The sequence below is a fragment of the Bos indicus genome, chromosome 22 (genome assembly GCF_029378745.1).
Source record: "Bos indicus isolate NIAB-ARS_2022 breed Sahiwal x Tharparkar chromosome 22, NIAB-ARS_B.indTharparkar_mat_pri_1.0, whole genome shotgun sequence".
NCBI lineage: Eukaryota > Metazoa > Chordata > Mammalia > Artiodactyla > Bovidae > Bos > Bos indicus.
Window position 1 is genome coordinate 45,204,874 of NC_091781.1, and position 21,747 is coordinate 45,226,620.

At 41.7% G+C, this 21,747-nt stretch overlaps 1 protein-coding gene across 2 annotated transcripts in view; it reads left to right on the plus strand.

Moving 5' to 3' along the window:
• Nucleotides 1-21,747, plus strand: part of ERC2 (ELKS/RAB6-interacting/CAST family member 2) — a 990,200-nt gene that overhangs the window by 775,674 nt on the left and 192,779 nt on the right. For both annotated transcript variants that reach the window (XM_070776467.1, XM_070776466.1), the window contains one exon: nucleotides 15,502-15,636. In XM_070776467.1, the coding sequence (XP_070632568.1) occupies nucleotides 15,502-15,636 (135 nt within the window). The remainder of the gene's footprint in view (nucleotides 1-15,501; nucleotides 15,637-21,747) is intronic.

The window sequence follows — 21,747 nt, forward strand, 5'->3', positions numbered from 1 at the left end:
GATGGAGAGAGGGGAGGGGAGAGAGAGAGAAGCAGCCTACCGTTTGATTTTGGGTGCTGTTTTTGTTGTTGACTGAGTAGGACCTGGCCTGAAATCTCCTCTGGCACATGCTATTTCTGAGCCATAATTATGCTCTTTAACCCACTCCTTTATGTCTGGGTCCTTAATATCCAAGCTCCTATATAATTATCAAGTTCAGTGTTTGGGAATGAGACAAATATTTTTTGTGTGACTTTAGCCTATACATTAGAAGGCAATGGCAACCCACTCTAGTACTCTTGCCTGGAAAATCCCATGGACAGAGGAGCCTGGAAGGGTGCAGTCCATGGGGTCGCTAAGAGTCAGACACAACTGAGTGACTTCACTTTCACTTTTCACTTTCATGCATTGGTGAAGGAAATGGCAACCCACTCCAGTATTCTTGCCTGGAGAATCCCAGGGACGGGGGAGCCTGGTGGGCTGCCGTCTATGGGATCGCACAGAGCCAGACATGACTGAAGCGACTTAGCAGCAGCAGCAGCAGCAGCAGCAGCCTATACATTATTGCAGTACCGTGCAGTGCCATGTTATTACAAGATAGTTCCTAAACTCCGAGCCGAACAATTAATTCTCTCAACTTGAAAAGACACAGCAAAGAGATCCTCCCAATCTTTGGCCCATGGTGCCAAAACTCAGATGGACACTGACTTGATCTAGTTGAGGGCCTTAAGGTTCCTGGGGGAGAATTTGAACTGGCCGTAGTCTGTTGGTCCTGAGTCATCGGGGGACTTGGGAGCCCTTCCCTCTCCATGCAGCTGTACTCTGTAGCTGTGGCAGGGACATTCGTTGCAGTTGTGAAGGACATGCATTCTCAAGTATTTGACGGGGCCAGGTTTGCTCACTGTCTCTCCAAGTTTGCTGCACTAGTTTGCTAGACTATCGAGAGATTGGTTAAGAGTGATTGGAATTTTAGAGGATCAGGCTGAACAGAGGGGAGCTGTGGCCAACCGGCAGGGCTCTGTTAGCTCCTGGACTGTTTTTTGACGTTCTCCCAAATAAGAAGCCAGCAGGAGTCTAAGTTCTCCAAGGTCAGTCTCAGGAATTTCTTCTCCTGTACTAAAATTATTTCAGTGCCATTCCCGCTTAATCTGAGAAGCAACCTATATATCAGCATTTGTGTGTGTATATGTAGCACAGAAAGCTTTCTTATTCTTTTATCTATTATTTCCTGTCATTTATTAAACATTCAAATAATAATAGAAAGAAATAAATGAGGATCCAAGCATCCTGAAATCCAGGCATCTAGCAGTGTTTTGTGCTCGTCTTTTTGGACTTTTCTCACATGTGCATGTATGTATGTGTATATCCATATACATGCACACATATATGAACATGTTTTAGCACCTGCTTCACCATCCATTCAAATATATGTTGTGATACTCTTTCCTTCTGATGAATATAAACTTACATGACTCTTCAATTGCTATTAAGTATTCTATTATATGCATAATGAATATTCAGTAATTTGTTTTTAAAAAACCTGATACACGGGTATTTTGTTACCTCTCATTAATTGCTCCTGTGATCAACATCCCAGTGAATATCCTTTTATTCTTTTCATTCCTGTATTTCTGTCCAACTTTCTTTTCAAAAGACTTTTGGACCGCAGGGTATACATATTTTGAATTTTAATACATAATGCCAAGTTGCCCTCAGGAAAGTTTATACCAGCGTACAACCCTGCCAACCCTGCCAGTAGTGTATGAAAGTACCTAAAGAATATGGAAATTAACTTTCCCTTTTCTTAAGCTTTTCTAAATTTTACCCGCCTCTGGAATATTACCACTAAACGCTGAAAAGAAAAATGTGTTTATGAACTACTGTAAGTTTGACATTGATCCACACCCAGATTCCAGAACAAATTATGCAATCAGTAGTTTATGAAACTTGGAATAAAGTCCACAATCTCTAATTTTTATTTATTCACTAAGATTAGGTATTGCTATACTTACATTATTTTTTTGGAAAGTTAGTATAAAGGCAGGACTTCAGCTGATCATTTAACACAACAAATTCATATATGCATTGTGTGTATTTTATTTACATGCATGTGTACGTATGTATGTGTATGTATATATGTGTGTGTGTGTGTGTGTGTGTGTGTGTGTGTATATATAGGCTTCTGAAGTGGCTCAGTGGTAAAAAATCTGCCTGCCAGTGCAGGAGACACAGGAGCCATAGGTTCAATCCCTGGGTTGGGAAAATCTAAAGGAAGAAATGGCACCCTATTTCAATATTCTTGCCTGGAAAATCCTATGGACAGAGGAGTCTGGCGGGTTATAGTCCATGGGGTCGCAGAGTCAACCACATGATTGAGCAACTGAGTGCACACGCACATACACACAAGGACACATGTGATGCTTTGGATTCAGACTCTGTTCAGGGCATTATTCTCTTAGAGGAGCTTTGGGTGTGTGTGAGTGTGTGTGCGCTCAGTCACTCAGTTGTTTCTGACTCTTTGCAACCCCATAGACCATAGTCTGCCAGACTCCTCTATCCTTGGAATTTTCCAGGCAAAATGACTAGACATGGTTAGCCATTTCCTCCTCCAGCGGATCTTCCCAGCTCACGGATGGAACCCACGTCTCTTGCTTCTCCTGCATTGGCAGGGCAGATTATTATACCACTGTGCCACTTCGGAAGCCCTCAATGAAAAGATGCTCAGCCTCAAATTATAATTAGGGAAATATGAAGGAGATAACAGTTTTGCACGTGTTAGATTTTTGAAGATTAAAGAGTTTGATGAGATTTTGTGTTGGCACAATATAGGCAAAGAGGGACAGACTGGAAGTTGACCAAAATTTTTGAAGGGAAATTTGGTAATATCTTTCAGAGTTTACAATGTGTATACTTTATTCTAGGGATCTCTACTGAATCTCTCTTCTTTGTACATTATAAAAACATCTATTACATGTTTCAGCATCCATCCTTGTTCAGAATAAGCACGTGAGGACAGGCAAAGGTGTTCCTTTGGAAAAATATTATTTGAAGCGTTGTTGGAATAATGAAAAGCCAGAAATGACCCAAATGTTAATCACTCATTCAACAAATATTTGCTGATGCTCACTATGTGCCCAGCAATGCTTTAGGTGCTTGGGATAAATCATTGAACAAGATAAACAGAGATCTCTGCCCTCTGTTTTAGCACGTCAATAGAGGACTAGTAAAGAGAAGTACATGCATAGAATGGAATATGTAACCATTAAAAATGAGGCATTTCTACATGATCTTGACATGAAAAGATGGCCAAGACATTTGGGCATTTTATTTTTAAAGGGAGTGTACGTGTTTCTTTTCTTACATTATGCATTAAAGTTTTCTTGAAAGACTGGCAAAAATCCTTAATAGTAGGGGTAGATATTAGGATAGGGGAAGGGAGAATTTTTAAAATAAACTCTTCTACACTATTTAATTTTTCATATCTAGATGTTTGATTCCTATAATAGAAAACTTATAGATGTTATAAAAAAGAAGAAATTAGAAAGCTAAATTAGTGGTTCTGCTAGAAAGTAGTTCTACTCTCAAAGAAGATGTAAAATTCCTTAACCTATCTGTAGGCACTGAGACGAAAATGATTAGGTGTTTGATGCTGTTCAGACTGCAAGAATGGAAATTAATACCATAGTACTTTGGAATGCAAAACGAAAGACACAAGATGGGCCTGTGGTATTACTGGTCATGGACATGGTGGACTTGTCTACACATGCAAATCAAATGGGAAGGCAGCCAGGGGCAGGGGAGGGCCTCGGCCCAGCAGTCAAGAATTCTGGGGCTTTCTCTGGGTTTGTGATTGACTAATGTTCAACCTCCTGGAGCCTCATTCTCCCCTTGTGTAAAACAGTGAACTTGGAGTCACTGATTTAAGGTATGGCCTAGCACTAACATTACATGAATCAGGATTATTCTGGCAAGTGCTCATTCGTTGGAAAGAGATTCAAGATAGCTGCTGGAATCACCACTTTCCGGTTACTCACATCCACTCAGTGCTTTGAAGAAACATTAATTATGTAATTTAATATCTGTTTAGATTCAAGCTGAAATGCTTTTGAATATTTTGTACTTAGGCTATTTCAACTCCAGGGTCATAGAAGATCAGGTTTTTTGAAGTCTACCTTAAACAGATGACTAAGAGAAATTGATTTTCAAAATATGTTCTTCAGATGAATTTAATTTGATATTATAGAGAAAACAAACAAACACAACAAAAAACAACATAAGTCAACACCCTGGGCATTTCCAGATTAAACTGGAGTGTAATTTCATCCTTTCTTTAGCTCCCCAAACCCCAAAGTTGCATTTTGCCTCTTCTTTGGGGGTAAAGTTTCACAAAAGAGGTGGTGGTTGTAGTTGAGTTTTCATTCTTGTATGCTGGGGGAATATCAGCCTGGAGCAGAGTGTGAGGGGACCTGCCATGCCTGTTATTCGTGTGTCTCTGGGAGGCTCCATGGAGACCTTGTATCCAGAGAGGAAGATGCAACTCAGATTCTCCTTCCCTGTGGACCTAAATTGGTCCTAGTTAGGGTCAGTTCAGAGTACCCCCTATAAAGCTAGTAAGCATCCTGAAATCCAAACACAAGGGAGACAGCACAGCAAGCAACGCAAATGAGAAGATAAACGCCAGAGGGAATGTTTCATAGATTTGGTATTTGGGACACTCCACTGCCATTTCTCCCTTCCCATTTGTTTTTCAGCTGATTGAAAAACTACTAATGAGCGTGTTTACATTTTCTCCAGTTGTCTTACCCAAGTGTGAGACCAGCTGGGGAGAGGGGTTTGTTCTCTGTCCAAAGCCCTAGCTGTCTCTCCCTCCGTCTTCTTCTCACTCTCCGGCTGCCAGACCCCCTCCTCCCTGCCAAACCTCTCCTCGCCTGCTCACCACCCCTCTCCCTAGGGTTCTCTCTGTGTTCAGCACCGGCCAGCAGCCCCACCACATGTTTTGCATTGCTCACACCCTCCCTTCTCTCCCTGCTTTGTTGTCATTTGTTTTGTTTTGAAAGGGGTGAGGTGCAGAGGAGGTCTTGGGTTTGTGCCCTTCCACTCAGCCTCAGCACTGGGATTCGGCCCAGATTGCATTTGCCCCCATTTCTGCACTGAGCTCAAAAGACCCTGTAGGAGAATGTCTTTCTGTCCTCTCACAGTTCTTCTGGATGCATTTTCTCTCTCTGGTCTGCTCCAAATTTCTAGTCTCTGACCTCTAAAACCCAACTCGTTCTCAGTTGCTTTGCTCTTTCCTTCTGATGAGGGTGTCTCAAGCTTCTCTCATTTTGAAAACCACCTTCATAAGGTTTTCCATGTTCTCTGACATAATTTCTGTCAATTCCCTTTTGGATGAGATTCTTACCATGCATGTGTGCTCAGTTGCTTCAGTTGTGTCCGACTCTGCATGACTCTAAGGACTGTAGCCCACCAGGCTCCTCTGTTCATGGGATTCTCCAGGCAAGAATACTGGAGTGGGTTGCCGTGCCCTCCTTCAGGGGATCTTCCCGACCCAGGGATCAAACCTGCATCTATTATATCTCCTGCATTGGCAGGCAGGTTCTTTATCACTGCTGCTGCTGCTGCTAAGTCGCTTCAGTCGTGTCCAACTCTGTGCGACCCCAGAGACGGCAGTCCACCAGGCTCCCCCGTCCCTGGATTCTCCTGGTAAGAATACTGGAGTGGGTTGCCATTTCCTTCTCCAATGTGAAAAGTGAAAGTGAAAGTGAAGTCGCTCAGTCGTGTCCGACTCCTAGCGACCCCATGGACTGCAGCCCACCAGGCTCCTCCGTCCATGGGATTTGCCAGGCTTTATCACTAGCACCACCTAATTTATTCAAACACATTTTATAGCAAACCAATAACTATGAAAAGGGCTTCCCTGGTAGCTCAATGACAATGAATCCGCCTGCAATGCCAGAGTGAAAGTGAAAGTGAAAATCATGTAGTGGTGTCAGACTCTTTGTGACCCCATGGACTATACAGTTCATGGAATTCTCCAGGCCAGAATACTGGAGTGGATAGCCTATCCCTTCTCCAGGGGATCTTCCGAACCCAGGGGTCAAACCCAGGTCTCCCAACATTGCAGACAGATAACCAGCTGGGCCACAAGGGAAGCCCAAGTATACTGGAGTGTATAGCCTATCCCTTCTCCAGGGGATCTTCCCAATCCAGGAATTGAACCAGGGTCTCCTGCATTGCAGGCAGATTTTTTACCAACTGACCTATCAGGGAAAACCTTGTTTAATTCCTGAGTCAGGAAGATACCCTGGAGGGATAGGCCACCCACTTCAGTATTCTTGGACTTCCCTAGTGGCTCAGTCGGTAAAGAATCCACCTGCAATGTGGGAGACCTGGGTTCAATCCCTGGGTTGGGAAGATCCCCTGGAGGAAGGCATGGCAACCTGTTCCAGTATTCTTGCCTGGAGAATCCCCATGGACACAGGAGCCTGGAGGGCTGTGGTCCATGGGGTCACAAAGAGTTGGACACGACAGAGTGACTACGCATATATAAGTGTGAAAAACCCCTCATACTCCCTGTGGTTCATCTTGCATATCTCCAGGTATGTGGGCATGTCTCCTCTTGGCCCTTCGTGTGTAAGGCTCTCTGTCCTCTCCTGAGGTGCTGCTGGGTTACTCAACCTTCACATTTTTCTCAGCATAGTCATTGAACTGTCAGTTTCCAATCTATTGACTAGTTCTGTTTGGCCATACCACAAGTTAGTTTCCACAGTTCTTTAGTTAAGGAGATGATTCTACCCAGGCCAGTGATAATGAATCTTTATTGGATGTATGAATTGAATGAAGACCTTGACCTCCCTTGTCAGCACAGTTTTAGAGTCTGAGTTCTAATGCCTATAAACAGCCTTCTCGTTTTCTTTTTTCCTCTTTTCTTTTTTTTTTTTCTTCCTTCTTTCCTCCCTCTCACCCTTCCTTGCTTTTTTCCCAGCCTCTCTTCTTTTCTTTTTAGTTAAAAAATTGGAATTTGATTTTCAAGCTCACTTTCTAAAGAAATTCTAATAGGCCATACACAGAATATGTCCTTAGTTAGTAGAAGTCTGGGTTTTTTTTTTTCTCCCAGAGACCCTCTATTGACTCTCTGAGTTGAAACAGTTTAGACTCCACATAAAATATGCATTGTTTACCCAGGCTCTTCATGCTCTGCATACTGTTACAGTCCTTGAAGAGCTTGTCAGTGACAAGTAAGATAAATGAGTGAAGAGGACTTTACAAGTGTTTAAAAGCTAAGTATAGCATGTGCTGTCCACTACTTAATTAAACAGACCTGAGCTTAACTAAGTAACTTTGTGGTAGAAACTTCTAGGGCCTTCCCCTTTTCCCAGACCCCTGCCATTTCGAGCAGTGCTCAGAATGTTAGAAATTTCTTGGTTGTCTTCAGTTGCTGACATGTTAGCCTAGGTTTGAAACCATCCTGTTGGTTAAAGCATTAAAAATTAGTACAGCTTATGGATGATGACTTTTGAATTTGTATTAGGACTTGATCAGCAACATGGGGCTTGATCAAGATTTTTATAATGTGTCTGAGTTTCATCCTTTTCACAGAGAGCTTTAAAATAAAAAGTGAGCTCTTTGTCTCATCAGCTCTAACTGGGGTCACTGTCCAGAGAGTCAAGAGCCCATTTCCAGCTTAGTCTTACTTTTTGGACTTCCCTGGTGGCTCAGACCGTAAAGCGTCGGGATCAGTCTCTATGAGTCTGAGCAGGATGGTAGAGTGGGTACTTAGGAAGCTGTGGAATCATATTCCCAAATCTTTCAGTTGTACGATCTTGGGTAAGTTTCTTTATCTTTCTCATAAACACTACCACTGCCATTGCGTATTTTACTTTTACTTTCCCTCTTTTGGAGAAGGAAATGGCAATCCACTCTGGCACTCTTGCCTGGAAAATCCCATGGATGGAGAAGCCTGATAGACTACAGTCCATGGGGTCGCAGAGAGTCAGACAAGACTGAGCGACTTCACTTACACGTTCCCTCTTTACCCATACATTCCAAAGGCATGTTTCTCAAACTTATCCCACAATCTCAACTCACAATATTGTTGCAAAGAAGGCAAACAGGGCTATCATACTGAAAAGCCTCAGTTTCTTTATCTGGAAAGTGGGGATAATCACAGCCTCTATCAGGGATGATAGTGAGGATTCCCTCTTGGTTTTTAGGGGCTTCATCCCCTGTGCTTGCCACCATTAAAGATTTTGAATATGCCTTTCTCCACCCCCAGCCTACATCAGAGCTTTGCTGTGACTGATGAGAAGAGATGATAACAGCAAAGTGCTGTGGTTGGCACACAGCAAGAGCTAGGAAAGCCTGTTATTATTCTTGGTATTCACAGGAGGCTCTGTCTCACAGTGCCAGTCTTCTTTCTGCTACTATTAAGGATCTTTATATTGTTAGCGAAGTACATAGAGCTCTTTCTTTGGCCCCGTGGTCTGCACTGGCTGGTAGCAGAACAGAGGTGATGATGGTCTCAGCTGTACTATCTGTCCAGAACCCTTTGGGGAATTCCTCAGGTTCCTAAAGTGACAGCAGGACACAGTTGATTAGAATAATCTTCCTCCCTTGCTTTTAGAAGAAAAAAGGAAAAGAAAAACTACCCAAAAAAAGTACAGCAAGAAATATGAACAGTAGACTCGCATCTGTTCATGTGGAGTTTCATTCATGCGAAAGGCATTCTTTCCTGTCTTGCCTCCACTAAGGGACTAAAACGCTGGTTATTTATCAGTCACCTCACTCGCTCATAGACTGGGGTTTTTTTCCAAAGGGCATGAACTTTTGTCTGCCCTGTTCCCTGGCCATACCTACACGGGTGACCAGGGGAAGACCTCAGGCAAGGAGAAGTGCAGGGGCTTGAGGCGGGATGACAGCAGCACGTCCAGGACTGACCATCCAGTCTGCGAGTGATCTCCGGGGCGGGACGAGAGGATAGGGGAGGGGCACCCACTTCCCTATAACAATTACAAATGAAGTAAAATAAGGGCACTCAATGACTAGGTACAAAAATAGCAGCCAAACTGTCCGTGGTGACTACTAATTTTCTGTCTATAAATAAGAGCTGAGGGAAGCAGCTTCAGCAAGGCTGGGAGGAAGAGTCTCATCAGTGTCCTGTTTGGCTACAGATGGATGGCAGGACTGATGAGCTAAACAAGCAGGAGGAGATCAGACCAGTTTTCAAGGCAGGACTGATGCTGCAGCAGTAGTTTGTGTAGGTATTTATAAATACATGGATGTCCAGACCCTGGCCCAGTTTCCCAAAGATGGCATGATTTGATGTGTGTGAGCATATGGCTATGGCTCTTCTAAAATTCCTTCCAAAACCCCAAGTTGGTAAGTTCTTCTGAGAAATAAGATAGCGAATTACCAACTCAAATATTTTTCCTGCTCTCCTCACATCCAGTAAAGGAATGAAGAAAACAACACATACACAGACATCATGGTTTTTTTTTTAATTTATTTTTAGTATGTTTATTATTTAATTTGAGTTCTTTTATTTTTAAATTTTATTTTATTTTTTAACTTTACAATATTGTATTGATTTTGCCATATATCAACATGAATCCACCACAGGTATACACATGTTCCCCATCCTGAACCCTCCTCCCTCCTTTTTAATTGGTCATGTTGATGTACATACCATGTTTTGAGTTCCAGTTCCCCTCATTGGCCTGTATTTCCTCTCATGATGATTAGAGGGTGAGTTTGTCATTCTGGGTGAGAATCTCCCCAGTTCACTCTTCCTTATAGCTGTGTCCACACCAACTCTCACATCTTAGCTCAGAGGTCATCTGACCTATGCAGCCTTATCTGATATCCAGCCCTTAGCTAAAATGGATTTTTCCTGCCTCCAGACACTCAAGTAAACCAAGCCTTTCTCCTTGTTTTTCTTCTTATACTGTGTTACAGTCCATCCTGTAATTCCCCATATATTTATTTTTGCTTTGTTGCATGCATCTGGCCTGGGACCTTTCCATTCATAAACAACTATAGGACTCGAGTCAGAAACCTGGGTTTAAGTCCTGTTTCTGTACGCACTAGCTAAGCAATCATGGGCTTGGTTTCCTCGTCTGTAAAAGACGGCTCATAAGAATAGCTATCTCAGAGGATTCAATGAATGTGTTCTACTCAGACACTTAGCCTGACATGTAATTGTTCCAGTCTTGTGGTTGCAGGAGTTTGATGAGTGTTGAATGAATTTCTGTGCAGCTTCCACCATAGAAGGCATTCCATCAGTGATTCTCACTTACTCCCATAAGGTTCCCTGATGCTGAATACTCCCCTAATAGCTTCTTCATCCCCCTGCTTCATTCTGTCCTGCAAGAGTAACCCAAGCATTGGAACTCACACCCCGCTCACTTATGATTCACTGCTGTGTGGGCCTGTGGGTGTTCTGGAAATCCCTTCCCTTCTCACTGCTCAGTTGTTGCTCAGTTAAAGTTTCTTCATCTTTAACTCAGAGACAGGAACTATTGACCTTGCTCTGATTTCACAGAAAGAAGGCTGATAGAAGAGTTCTGGACTATTTCGAATTTCCCTGGCAGGAAAGAGGCAGAAAAGAAAACCTGAGAGGAGAAAGTGTAATTGCTAGTATGGTATTATCTTCATATCCCATAGCAACAAATTTGTTATATATTTTTTTCTTATTTAAACCATATTCATGAAGGTTTTATTGTTAAGTTGATCCAGATGACTGATCAAAGCATAGTTTGTTATTGCCACCTTGCTAAAATATTTTTAAAGGCAGTTTTAATATTATACTTTTATAGCTACATATTGCTATTAAGCTATTGAGTCTATTACTAGTCAATCAAGGATTTTCATTTTGTTTCAAGAGCTCCTTGGATAAACTCTTCAGAAATGTCAAGAGCAGTGGAGTCTATGGCACCTTTTCACAGATGGTGTTCATCAAGGATTTTAGTTAATAGATACAGTTTCAGTTTTCCATGGTTGACTTTTGGTGCTAATGAAAGTATTCTAAAGATGCCTGCTCTTCCAAAGGCTAGAATATAGTAAGGAAATGAACCTCATGACACCCCCACTCTCTTTATTCTTAATGATGTAACTACCCAAAGACATGAAGTATTTCAGTAGGTCCGTTTTATTCAAGAACAGAATATTTCTCAAACAAGAACAACTTGACTTCTGTAACAGTTCCAGAACTGTACATTTATCCTGCTCTCTCATGTCCAAGAACAACAACAACCAAAAACAAAGGCATGATGGGGAAAGTTAAACCATCACATGAGAGTTACATACTCAACTGATTCATCATAGATGCTAATTCTGTATTTTTTCTTTTTATCTTTTCCAAATAGCCAGTATCCTTTCCATTCATTCCTTCATACACTTACACATTTATTCAACATACATTTACTTTTTATATATCAGACTGTGCTAGGTGGTGAATCCAAGGGTAATTCGCACCTAGCACTTTCCCTGAAGAGAATTTCAACCTAGTGGCGGAGAAAGCCAAGAAAGAATGCAGTTATTTACCATTCATAGAGATAAGTGCTGTGATGGAAGTAGTAGAATTCTGGGGAAGGCAGTAATCCCTTCCAAGGTGGACTTAAGGAAGGTGGTTCTGGAGGTGATAATGTCGAAGCTAAGACTAGAACTAATGGTTATAACCAAGGTAGAAGAAGAGGAGCATGTCATAAAAGGCATGACAGGAGCAGAGGATAGCATGTCCCTGGGCAGGGGAGGGGAAGGTGGGATGCTGGGAGGCGAACAGCAGTTACCTAACAAGAGCTTCCTAAGCTCTGCAGGAGATGGGGCTCTTTCCTGGGGACAGTGTGGAGTCTCTGGGAAGCTGAAGCCAGGTAGTAAGAGGTCTGATGTCACTCTGACTACAGATCGTGTTCGACTGGAGGCAAGAGTGCAGCAGGAAAGCTGTTAGGAACCTATTGCCCCAGAGAAATAAGGTGGCGTCTGGAAGAAAGAGGAAGTAGAAAATGAAATCTGATTAGATTTGTCTCAGCAGTCATGACATAATATAATAAAACAAATATAACACAGCCAAAGGTGAATGTGTCAGGTCAGCAGTTTGGTAAACTCTGAAAAGGAAATAAAAACGGGCTTTCATGAATTACTAAATGAGGCCATTAGTTCCCAAGAGCAGTGCTATGGAAAGCTATCTCGCTCCAACTCTGTATTAACTTTCCTGGAATTTCACTTTTGATTGTCCAGAAGATGTGCTGTTTAAGGCTTTGTGGTGGGCACCTTGTATATCTGATGGCTACAGGGATATGAACCATTACACATGGAATCACCTGATGAACATGTTTGAAATTATTTGAGCAAGTGTAATCCTTGTTCCAATCCTTAAAATTTTTCTGCAATTTTTCTTCCATCCCCCTTTAGGGAGTGTTTATTCATAGCTTCCTATCCTTATAGACCATTCTTGGCATGTTAGGAAACCAATATAATTGGGTGGAGATAAGGATAGGTAGTGTGGATTGAAAAAACATTAAGAGTTCCATTTCCAATTTGATAATTAAGTGAGCAGGATCAGTCAAACGTTTTTATGGAAGGGAAAACTAGAAACCAGCCTGTAAGCAATCGGTCACAGTTTAGGGGATATGCTACAAGCTAGATAAATAAAAATGGTCTAAAGTATCAGGCTAAACTCTCATTTTTCATCTCCATTTCACACTCTTCTCTTCCAGCCCAGACTAATCAAAAGAAGCCTCTTCCGCTCACAATTGCTGTGTGTACATTTCCCCCAGATCTGCTATTCACATGAACAACGTGGTTTATTTATATTTCAGCACCAAATTGGAAAGATGACATCATTCATTTACAGTCTTTATCCCATGACATGCCTATTCTCCAACACCTCATTTCAGCAGACACATTTAGGACCGCATATAGCATCTTGTTTAGCTTGTACATTCTTTTATGGGATACAGTTCAAAGGTAGGGAGCTTTAAGCTTGTCACTGGTAAGAAAATAATCTCATAAAATCACAGGAGCTTCCCCAAAGGATAAGGACATTATGATGTTTACAATAGCAGGGTTATTATTTGTTCATTTAGGCTTCATCACTCATTCTTGGGTGAGTCCCTTTCTTCTTGACCATAGCAGATCTTATAACTCCCTTCAGACTTTCGGAATTCTTTTAGAAGAAACAATTCCAGATTTATTAGATCGTGAGTTCAAAACTGCAGGCTCCTGACGATACTGGAATTTTAGGTGTGAACACGACATTTCACAATCTCATGCACGAGTACAGGCCGGTAGGGGAGTCTCAGCATTTGGTTGGCAACAGCTCCACTGGCTGCTCTTTCTCACAACATATAACGTGTCCGTTGGGTCTTCTGACACTTTAAGTGGACACATGAAGGCTGGAAATGCTATCAGCTGCCAGAGGTTGCCTGGGAGTTTTTTTTTTTTTTTTTTTAGGTGGCTCTTTCCCTCTATTTTTATTGTCTTTATCCATATACTTGCATTTTTTTTTTAAATGTCTACTCTGGGGCCTTTCAAATATTGTACACATTTAAAACACTGGAGTGAGTAAATCATGAGACATCCTCTGTCCTACAGAACTGGAATGTGAAGTCAGTTTCCAAAACTTAACAGAACCAAAGCATTTGTGAGAAAGCTATTTCTACCTGTTCAGCTGTTTGCCTTTTTTTGCTAGCAACATGGCAAAGAGAAAGGCCTCAAGATTGAGAATTGGAAGGTCCAGATTATCTCCATGTTCTATGTCAAGAAAGAAAATCTATGCCTTGATTTTCCAGCTATAAATGAGGATAGTAATAATTCCCCCAGGAAAGTTTTGAGGATAAATTAGGTCATACATGAAGAACACTACAAGAATAGACTGCTAGGTCCAGAATTGTTATCCGAGTATTGTTTCTGTTACATACTAAAATTCCAACTGTCTGAATGCCCTGCCAAACTCTGACTTTCAGCTCTCTTAAAGTGTTGATGGCTCATTGTCATGAGCCACCAGTGGGGTTGTTATGGCAACTCACGAGATGTCCTCAATTCTTAATGACCTTCCCTGGCTGAAGACAATTGGGTTGCTCACCTCCAGAATGACAGTGGCCCTCAAAATTATGGCCTCTTCTTTCTTTGAGTCACTTGTTACAGCAACATGTATAATGTTATCTGTATCTACTTGGCCCTGTGTTAGACGCTGGAGAGAGACTGATGAAAGAAGCAGCCTCAAGTTTACTGACAAATGGACGGACGAATCCGTGGTCAGAGAGGTGTGGTAAGCAGGAGGTACATGTCACCTGGTCTCAAGGGCGGGGTCAGGAAAAGGCTGTGCATTAGCCTGACACAGAAACTAGAGGCAGGGAAAGGTGGCTGGGGCAGCTGTCACAAACAGAGGAAACAACATGTATTAAGAAGGAGAAGTGTCTTCCAGTAAACAATGACAATAGTAATAGTAGCATGACTTTTATTTCAAGCCCATTATGTACCAGATTCTGGACTGACTTGAAATTCATTCTCTTCACAATACTTTGTCCTCACAACAACCCCAGGGAAGGGGTTCTACTACTCCCATTTGAAAGTTGAGGAAATTGGGGCATAGAAATAGTTAATTCTCAAAAGCCCATGTACCCATTGAAGAGGTGGTTGAACCCAGATGGCCTTATCTCCAAGCCCACACTTGGAGTCTCTGCATTTCCCAGCTTTCTGAGCTGGATATTTTTATCTGCCTTTCTAAGTGGACTTCAGGCAGTTTTGTGGATTCTGTGACCTTTGTTAGCTCAATTGATCATTGGTCTCTTTCTTGCCTTGCATAATAAAACCATATAGTTCTGTAGCCCTTGGAGTTTAACTCTGACACTTAGTTGCCTCGTGTGACAAACATAGCAAGGAGTAAAATTAGAGTGGTTAACTCTTCTCCATCAGCTTTGCTTTCTTTGCCTTAATTTCCCTAAAGAACGACATTAGTTAAAATGTCCATAGAGAGCCATTGCCCTAGAAGTCATCCTAGCAACAAACCAGCCCCATCAATATTTTTGCGGTTGGCAGCCTTTTGGTGGGCTTCTCTGCCTTGTCTTGCAGGACGACTGTTGTCTGTAGCTCTCTGTCTCCTTCCAGGTCTTTCCCATCTTTTCATTCAGGGCTTCGTTCTCTTGCTTGCTCTAGAGCGTAAGACGTGATGGTTGGCGGTATGTTATTGCAAGCTTACTATGGATCTGTGTGATCGCTTGATAACACAAAGCACTTTAGCATGTGTCCATTTATTGGCTTTTAAATCACGTGGGGGAAGTACACTTATGTCTGTGAATGTCTGTCCTACAACACAGCGGATTCAGTGATGTGACAGAACCTCTGTCACCAAAGCTAATGGAATGGTGCTTTCTTTATTAAGTTTCCATTGAACTAAAAGTGAAAATCTCTGTTCCTAAAAAAAGAATAATGGGAGCCCTACAGGTGTTGTAATTATGCCCTGACCCCTCTTTTGCTGGTCTTCCAGCTCCTGATGGAATCTTCCCTGGTTTGTGTTCTGTGCAGACCCAAAACAGGATGAAGCTGATGGCAGACAACTATGATGAGGACCACCACCACTACCATCACCACCACCACCACCACCACCACCGGTCTCCTGGGAGGTCGCAGCATTCCAACCACAGGCCCTCTCCTGACCAGGTCAGTTTCATTGCTGCTTACCTCTAAGACCCCTTTTACCCTTTGGATATTTTAAGATAAAATAAATAATCCTCAAGAAATAATAAACAGCATAAAGTGATATGTTCTTTGAACTGAAACTAATAGCTTTGGTATTTATTTCCATCACTCAGGGAATCTAAATGTTTTCCTTTCTCCTTCCTCTTTAAGGTTTTGTCTGTTCTTGTTTATATTATGCATTTTCTTTCCTCCTCTCCTTTCTTTTTCATAGATATGTAGTCTATTGCTGGCACAGTATCTAATGGTGGGTTACTTTAGAATGTTGTTTTCAGAGTTCTAAGAGAAAGCACTTTGTTTCCATGAGCTTGCCAATCAGAGAAGCCGTGAGTTTGCTGAGCACTGTCCTAGAAAATCCCTTAGTGATGCAAATTAAAAGTGGGGTAAAACTACATGAAAAGAGATCAGTTTTGCTTGCATTTTAGCCAGTGAAGTCAAGGCGTCTGGTTTATTTGATTTGGACTCTGTTTTCTCGCTTACCTAAGTAAAGAAGTGAAGAGATGGCTTGACAAAAACACAGTTCTCCTGCAGTTTTCAGTGATATTCACCTTCACCCACCAGATGCAAAAACTGTTTACATGTTTAGCATTAAAATTCTTGAAGGTAAATTTTATGGATATTATGAAATTAAATGCAAATTAGCAGGATATCATAGTCAATGTTAATAGTGTTTCCTCTTTTATCATACTGTGACCTTTTTAAAAAGTAGTGTAACTTATACAATAAATTTCAAGAGAGGTGGGGTCATAGGTAATGGAATGGAATCATCTAAATGCCTTTGTTATATATTTCTAAATAGTGAGGAACGAGATTATTTGAATTACCTGTGTGAGGAAGGGTTTCACTATTTATAAAAGGAAGGGGTACTTGCTGAACTCCTAAAATTTTTTCAGATAACTCTGTTTCCTTTTTACCTCATGTTGTTAGCATCCCATAGGAGAAGTTAAGATTCCAAGTCTCCAAGAATTTTACTGGCAAGTGGTACAATTCCAGAGGGCGCTATTTATATAGTTCACAACATAAGACATACCCCGTGGAGCTGTGCAGTAAGGTAGCTCCAATCAGAGCGATCTTCACCCTCAGCTTGGCCCTGTCATTGTCCTGGGAAACATTTGCCCTCAGAGACCTCAACCCTGGAAAGGATGTTCACACAGGACATCTTAGTTTCTGAAGCTAAGTATAGAAAGGCACCGGTTTATGTCATTAACTCTCAAAAAGGGTTCTCAGTTTGGAAATCAGCAAAGTGGAAAGTGAGATTGATTTTATGTCATTCTCCTGAATGTCTGGTTTTGGTTTAATTTGGTTTTATTTAGTCAGTTATCATCCCTCACAACCATCACCACTTTCCCACATTCACCTACCCCAGTGTACCTGGCATCCTGCTAATTCATTCTCATTCTTCATCCCTGCTCTTTGCTCCTTGACCTTCTGCCTTGGGAAATGAGTGTAAGATTTTATTGGTACTAGAGACCACCCTGGACTTTCCCCCAGAGAAACAGGAACAGAGAACACTATAGCGATAGAAAAAAGGATTTGGACCCAAACTGGGGGAGTGGGTCACACAAGCACCTGCTGAGATAACAGTCTTGTTACATCACTGAGACACATATGCTAATGTGTCATGCTAGAAATACAGCATCGGTTCAAATTTATCTGCCTTGTGATGCTATATTTTTATTTTTTATAAAAGATAGCCTCCAGATACTTTTCTAGAGGTCTTTAATCATTAAACTAGAGTACTTGCCTGTTTGGTTGACTTCTGTTGGTTGACAGACACTAGCAGTTGTTATAAGACAGAGATCATTGCTCAGGTGTGGTGCCCTCCACAGAAGAGTTAGCATTCCTTGAGAAATGTCTGGCTAACATACGTGGTCAGGACCTCTTGTACGTTGCCAATTATTAGGAAGGTGGTGATGACCTTCCACTTTCACATTCTCCATCTCAGTAAGTACTGTAAGCAACCCATTAACATAAAGGCAGAGAGTGTCACCCTCTTCCTCAGAGGAAAAATCCACTGAGAGGAGGAGGCCCTCAATAGCTGGGAGTCCTTTGCTCATTCAACTGAGGCTTGGAGCACCTATCCCATGATGGCCACTTTACTGGGCCTGGGTAAGGGAATAATGGATAATAGCCTTATATTCAAGGAGTTTACGTCTGGTTTCGATTAAAAATCTGATGTCTCATTCATTTCTGTTCAGGATAATGTCAGAACAAGACAGATAACAGGTAGTTTTAACTTAATTAGGGGGCCCGTGACTTAGGAACTACAGTGGGGTTCACTGTGAAAGTGAAATATCATTCATCAGAAGGATAGCTTTTGTGACTTTAAATTGGAGTCAGCAAGGCTGTAATACTCCCTTGGTGTATTTTTTCAGTCAGAGGAGGAGACTCAAGTTGGGAGCCCTCGTAGGAGGAGGTTGACTCCAGAGATGGAGCTGGCAAGACCTCCCTGGGCTGGTTAACCTTTCTGACCAGGTATTCCTGCTCTTGGACAATGATGCTTCCCCCTGTGTGGGATATGGAGATTCATATTCACCAACTTATATATCAATTTGTGCATCATTATAAATCTACATCCCAGTCTGTGACAGTCATTGAAAGGCTGGGAAGTCTTTCCCAGTTGATTACAAAAGCAACACATAATCGTGTAAGCATATATACTAACATGTATGGAGTGGAGCTACTTCTTAGAAGATAGTGACAGCTTTATATGAGTATGTGACAACATTAGAGGCTGAATAATGGATTGATTTGGATGAGATTTGAACTAAGCGTTCATGATATGCCCCTATTAAATGAACCCGACTTAAAGGGGAAAATTCTCTTTGAGGGATTCCTGATTCCCTTCCCATGAATGTTTTAGCCCTAACTTTCCTGTGGCCATGAGCGTTGACCACCTATACCTTATAGAAGAGGAGCTCCAAAGTGTTGACGTTAACTTTTGAGCTAAGAGGTCAGAGCACATGAAAATGAAGAAGAAGAAAAAAAAAAAAAAATCAGCCACTTTGCTACTTTCCCAGAGAAACTAATTTTTCCTTAGGAAACTCAATTTAAGTATTGCCAGGTACTTGCAGAGTTAGATTCTTTTCCCACTTCTTCTCTGACCCTCTCTCTTTTACTATGATTTTGCTTTCTCCTTGGGAGAAACTGAATCCAAGGGTTATAAGTCTAGACTAGCCTTTCCCAAAGTAACTTTTGGAACATTAGTCCCATGAGGAAGGTTTGAAACAGAGAATTAGTGGGTAAAGAATTTGGGGAAAGTGCTGCATATTATAACATAATCTTGGAGAGTCTTGGTGCAATTAAGAGATCAAAGGATCCATAAAGTCATATAAGAAAGCAAGTTCTCCAGTTTTATTTAACCCAGAATTTCCCAGACTTACTTGATCATGGAATCTTTTTTCTTCTTCTTTTCAAGTAGCATCTGTGCTCTGAGGAATACTGTCCTCAGAGTATCATTTGTAGAAAAAGACTACCCAGCTTAAAACATGGCTGATCCAGTGCCCATTGGTGTTGTACATCAAAAGATAGACTTTTGAGGCAAATTTTCCTTATGGTTTACATAGCAGAAAATGAGAGTGTTCACCTCTTAGGATTCTTTTTTATTTCAAGACAATGGCATCTGACAATGAGTTATACCACCAAAAAATCAATTGATTGCAGTTAAGGGAACCATCATAAAAGTGAGGACCCAAGAAAGTGAGAATAATCATACATGCACATCTCTTCAGGGATTGAAAATGCATGTGATAAGGGGAAGGAAATATGGAGAATATGTAAGAGAATTCAGTGGGGTGTGTCAGTCCAACAAACTATAGACCCCCATCCAAGAAAGGAGCAGTTAATAGTTTGTGCCCTATGACCCCCGAGAATGACCATAGTCATTGAATATGTTCAAGTACAACATTCAGAGAAGTCCCAGTAATGCGTTAGGAAAACTTTCAAACCAAGAAGTGGGCACGCAAGCAGACAAGAAATATTTCCCATGATATAGGCTGCTGGTGAGCTCTGAGAAATAATTAAGACCAAAGACTTAGTTGTACCTGCTGGAGACACATTAGTGATTTTATTTTTAGTAAAGTTACCAAGACCAATTTTAGAAAAGCTAAGTGGAAACTCAACTTCTCCCACATGCCCTCTGGACCTGCCATCATCACTATCTGTTATTTTTAAGCAGCATTTTTCCTTGCCTTATCCAGGATGCCAAGATTTTTTACTCATTTTCCCAGGCATTGTGTAGCTTTTATAGTCATAGTTCATGATATAGTCCTTCCATATAGTCCTTCCAGTGCCTCCCAGGTATGGACCAACCCCATGGATAAGAAAAGCATGGCATCAGAGTGAGCACCACACTTCAGATGACTCAAAACACCAGACTCGTTCAGGTTGCCCTTGGCTTCTAGAACTCCCACTACTGTGCTTGGGTTGAATGTTGGGTCTTTAAAGACCTGGATCTTACTTCTTTTTGGTGCAAAACGTACCTCCAATTCTTAAAGCATCTGGCACTCTGATTCTAATTTGTGGGGACCTAACTGGCAAAAACCTAAACACTTTTTCCGTGTTGGAACCCCAGAATATGTGGTCACTTTCAAAGCCCAGAACTTGTCTCTCCTCTCTCTGGCTCTTTCTTTGAATATAAATGCTCACTCACTCACAGGAGTTAGAAAGGCCAAGGAATTTTGACTACCTTGAAGACTTTCAGATTCCCAATTAGAGTTTAAATTTCACATTTTGCTTATAGAAATCTTACTTGTAAAGGATGGCTACAGAGTCCAGGAGCATGGAGGCATAATACTTATTAGATTTATTATGGGAATTTTTGATTGAATTTTATGTCATATTCATACTCTCTGTTACATATTCCAAAGCATAGTTGTACCTGTCTGGCTCATAGTAGGCACTCAATAAATGTCTGTTGAATGAGTTCTTCCTATAGTACCTCTGGGAAATAAGAAGGGCAGATGGGAGTATCCCCATTACATAGATAAGGACACTGGAGCTCAGGGAGGCTGATATCTATTCAGAATCACATACCTGCAAATCAACAGGCCCCAGAGAAAGGTCTGTATCTCTGAATGCTGTACCTGGAGCAAACCTCCTTGGATGTCAGTATGGATCTATTTATGCAACCATGTGTACTAAATATGGTTTAATTACAGTATCAACTTCCTCTAAATGCAAATGTGTATTTTCAGTTTCCTGTCCAGTTGTAGTAAATTTTATCTCATTTTGGTTTAGTTTTCAAATTTGAATTAGAATTTCATCCCATCGGTTCTCTTTCCATTTGCCCCAGCTTTCATCAACATTATTCCCGTTCTTCTGTTTGTGATATTCAGTTCATTTTCCCCCATCCCCCTTGCCCTTTACTTTTCTCCATACCTGCTGTCACTGTGCCAGTGAAAATGTGGCTTCTTACAGCTCTCCCACTGCCCTCGAGGCACCAGAGTGAGGCTCTCAAGGAGTAGAGAGCCTGGCACAGAGAGGGAGAGGAATTGCTCTGGGTTATAGCGGGCCCTGGGCGGTGAATCACCAGGATCCACATTCCTTTGCTCGCTCACCCGTGAGCCTGTGTACACACAAGGCCCGGGACCAGTCAGGCTCCCAGAGCAGAGTAGAGGGTGCTTCCCTTGGCTCGAGGCTGCCATCGGACCAGCCAGGGCTCTTGGAGGGCTTTCAGATAGTGACCTCATTGTGACAGAAGCTGGGTTAGCTATTGTACATCTTCCACTTCAGGGTGTCCACTCTCCTAATCTATTCCTAGAAAATTGATTGCCCCAATCCTAAATGTTACTGACTCCACTTGGCAGTTTCCAGAACCTACCTGCAGATGTAAATAGTGGCTTTGGGCCCCTTCTCTGCTGCTCCTGTTTACTCTGTGGTCCCAGTATGTGTTGGCTCTCAGCTGAAACATGGGTTTGTACCACTGGACACATTTCAGAGGGCTGAATGTCCACTTCCATTTTCTGCTGAAAATTCCCATTGATTATGCTTGAGACACATGTTATTTTCCCATAAGCTGCCAAATACCTTGTTCACTAGAGAACCCAGACATAGACATGGCTTTCTTTTCAAATT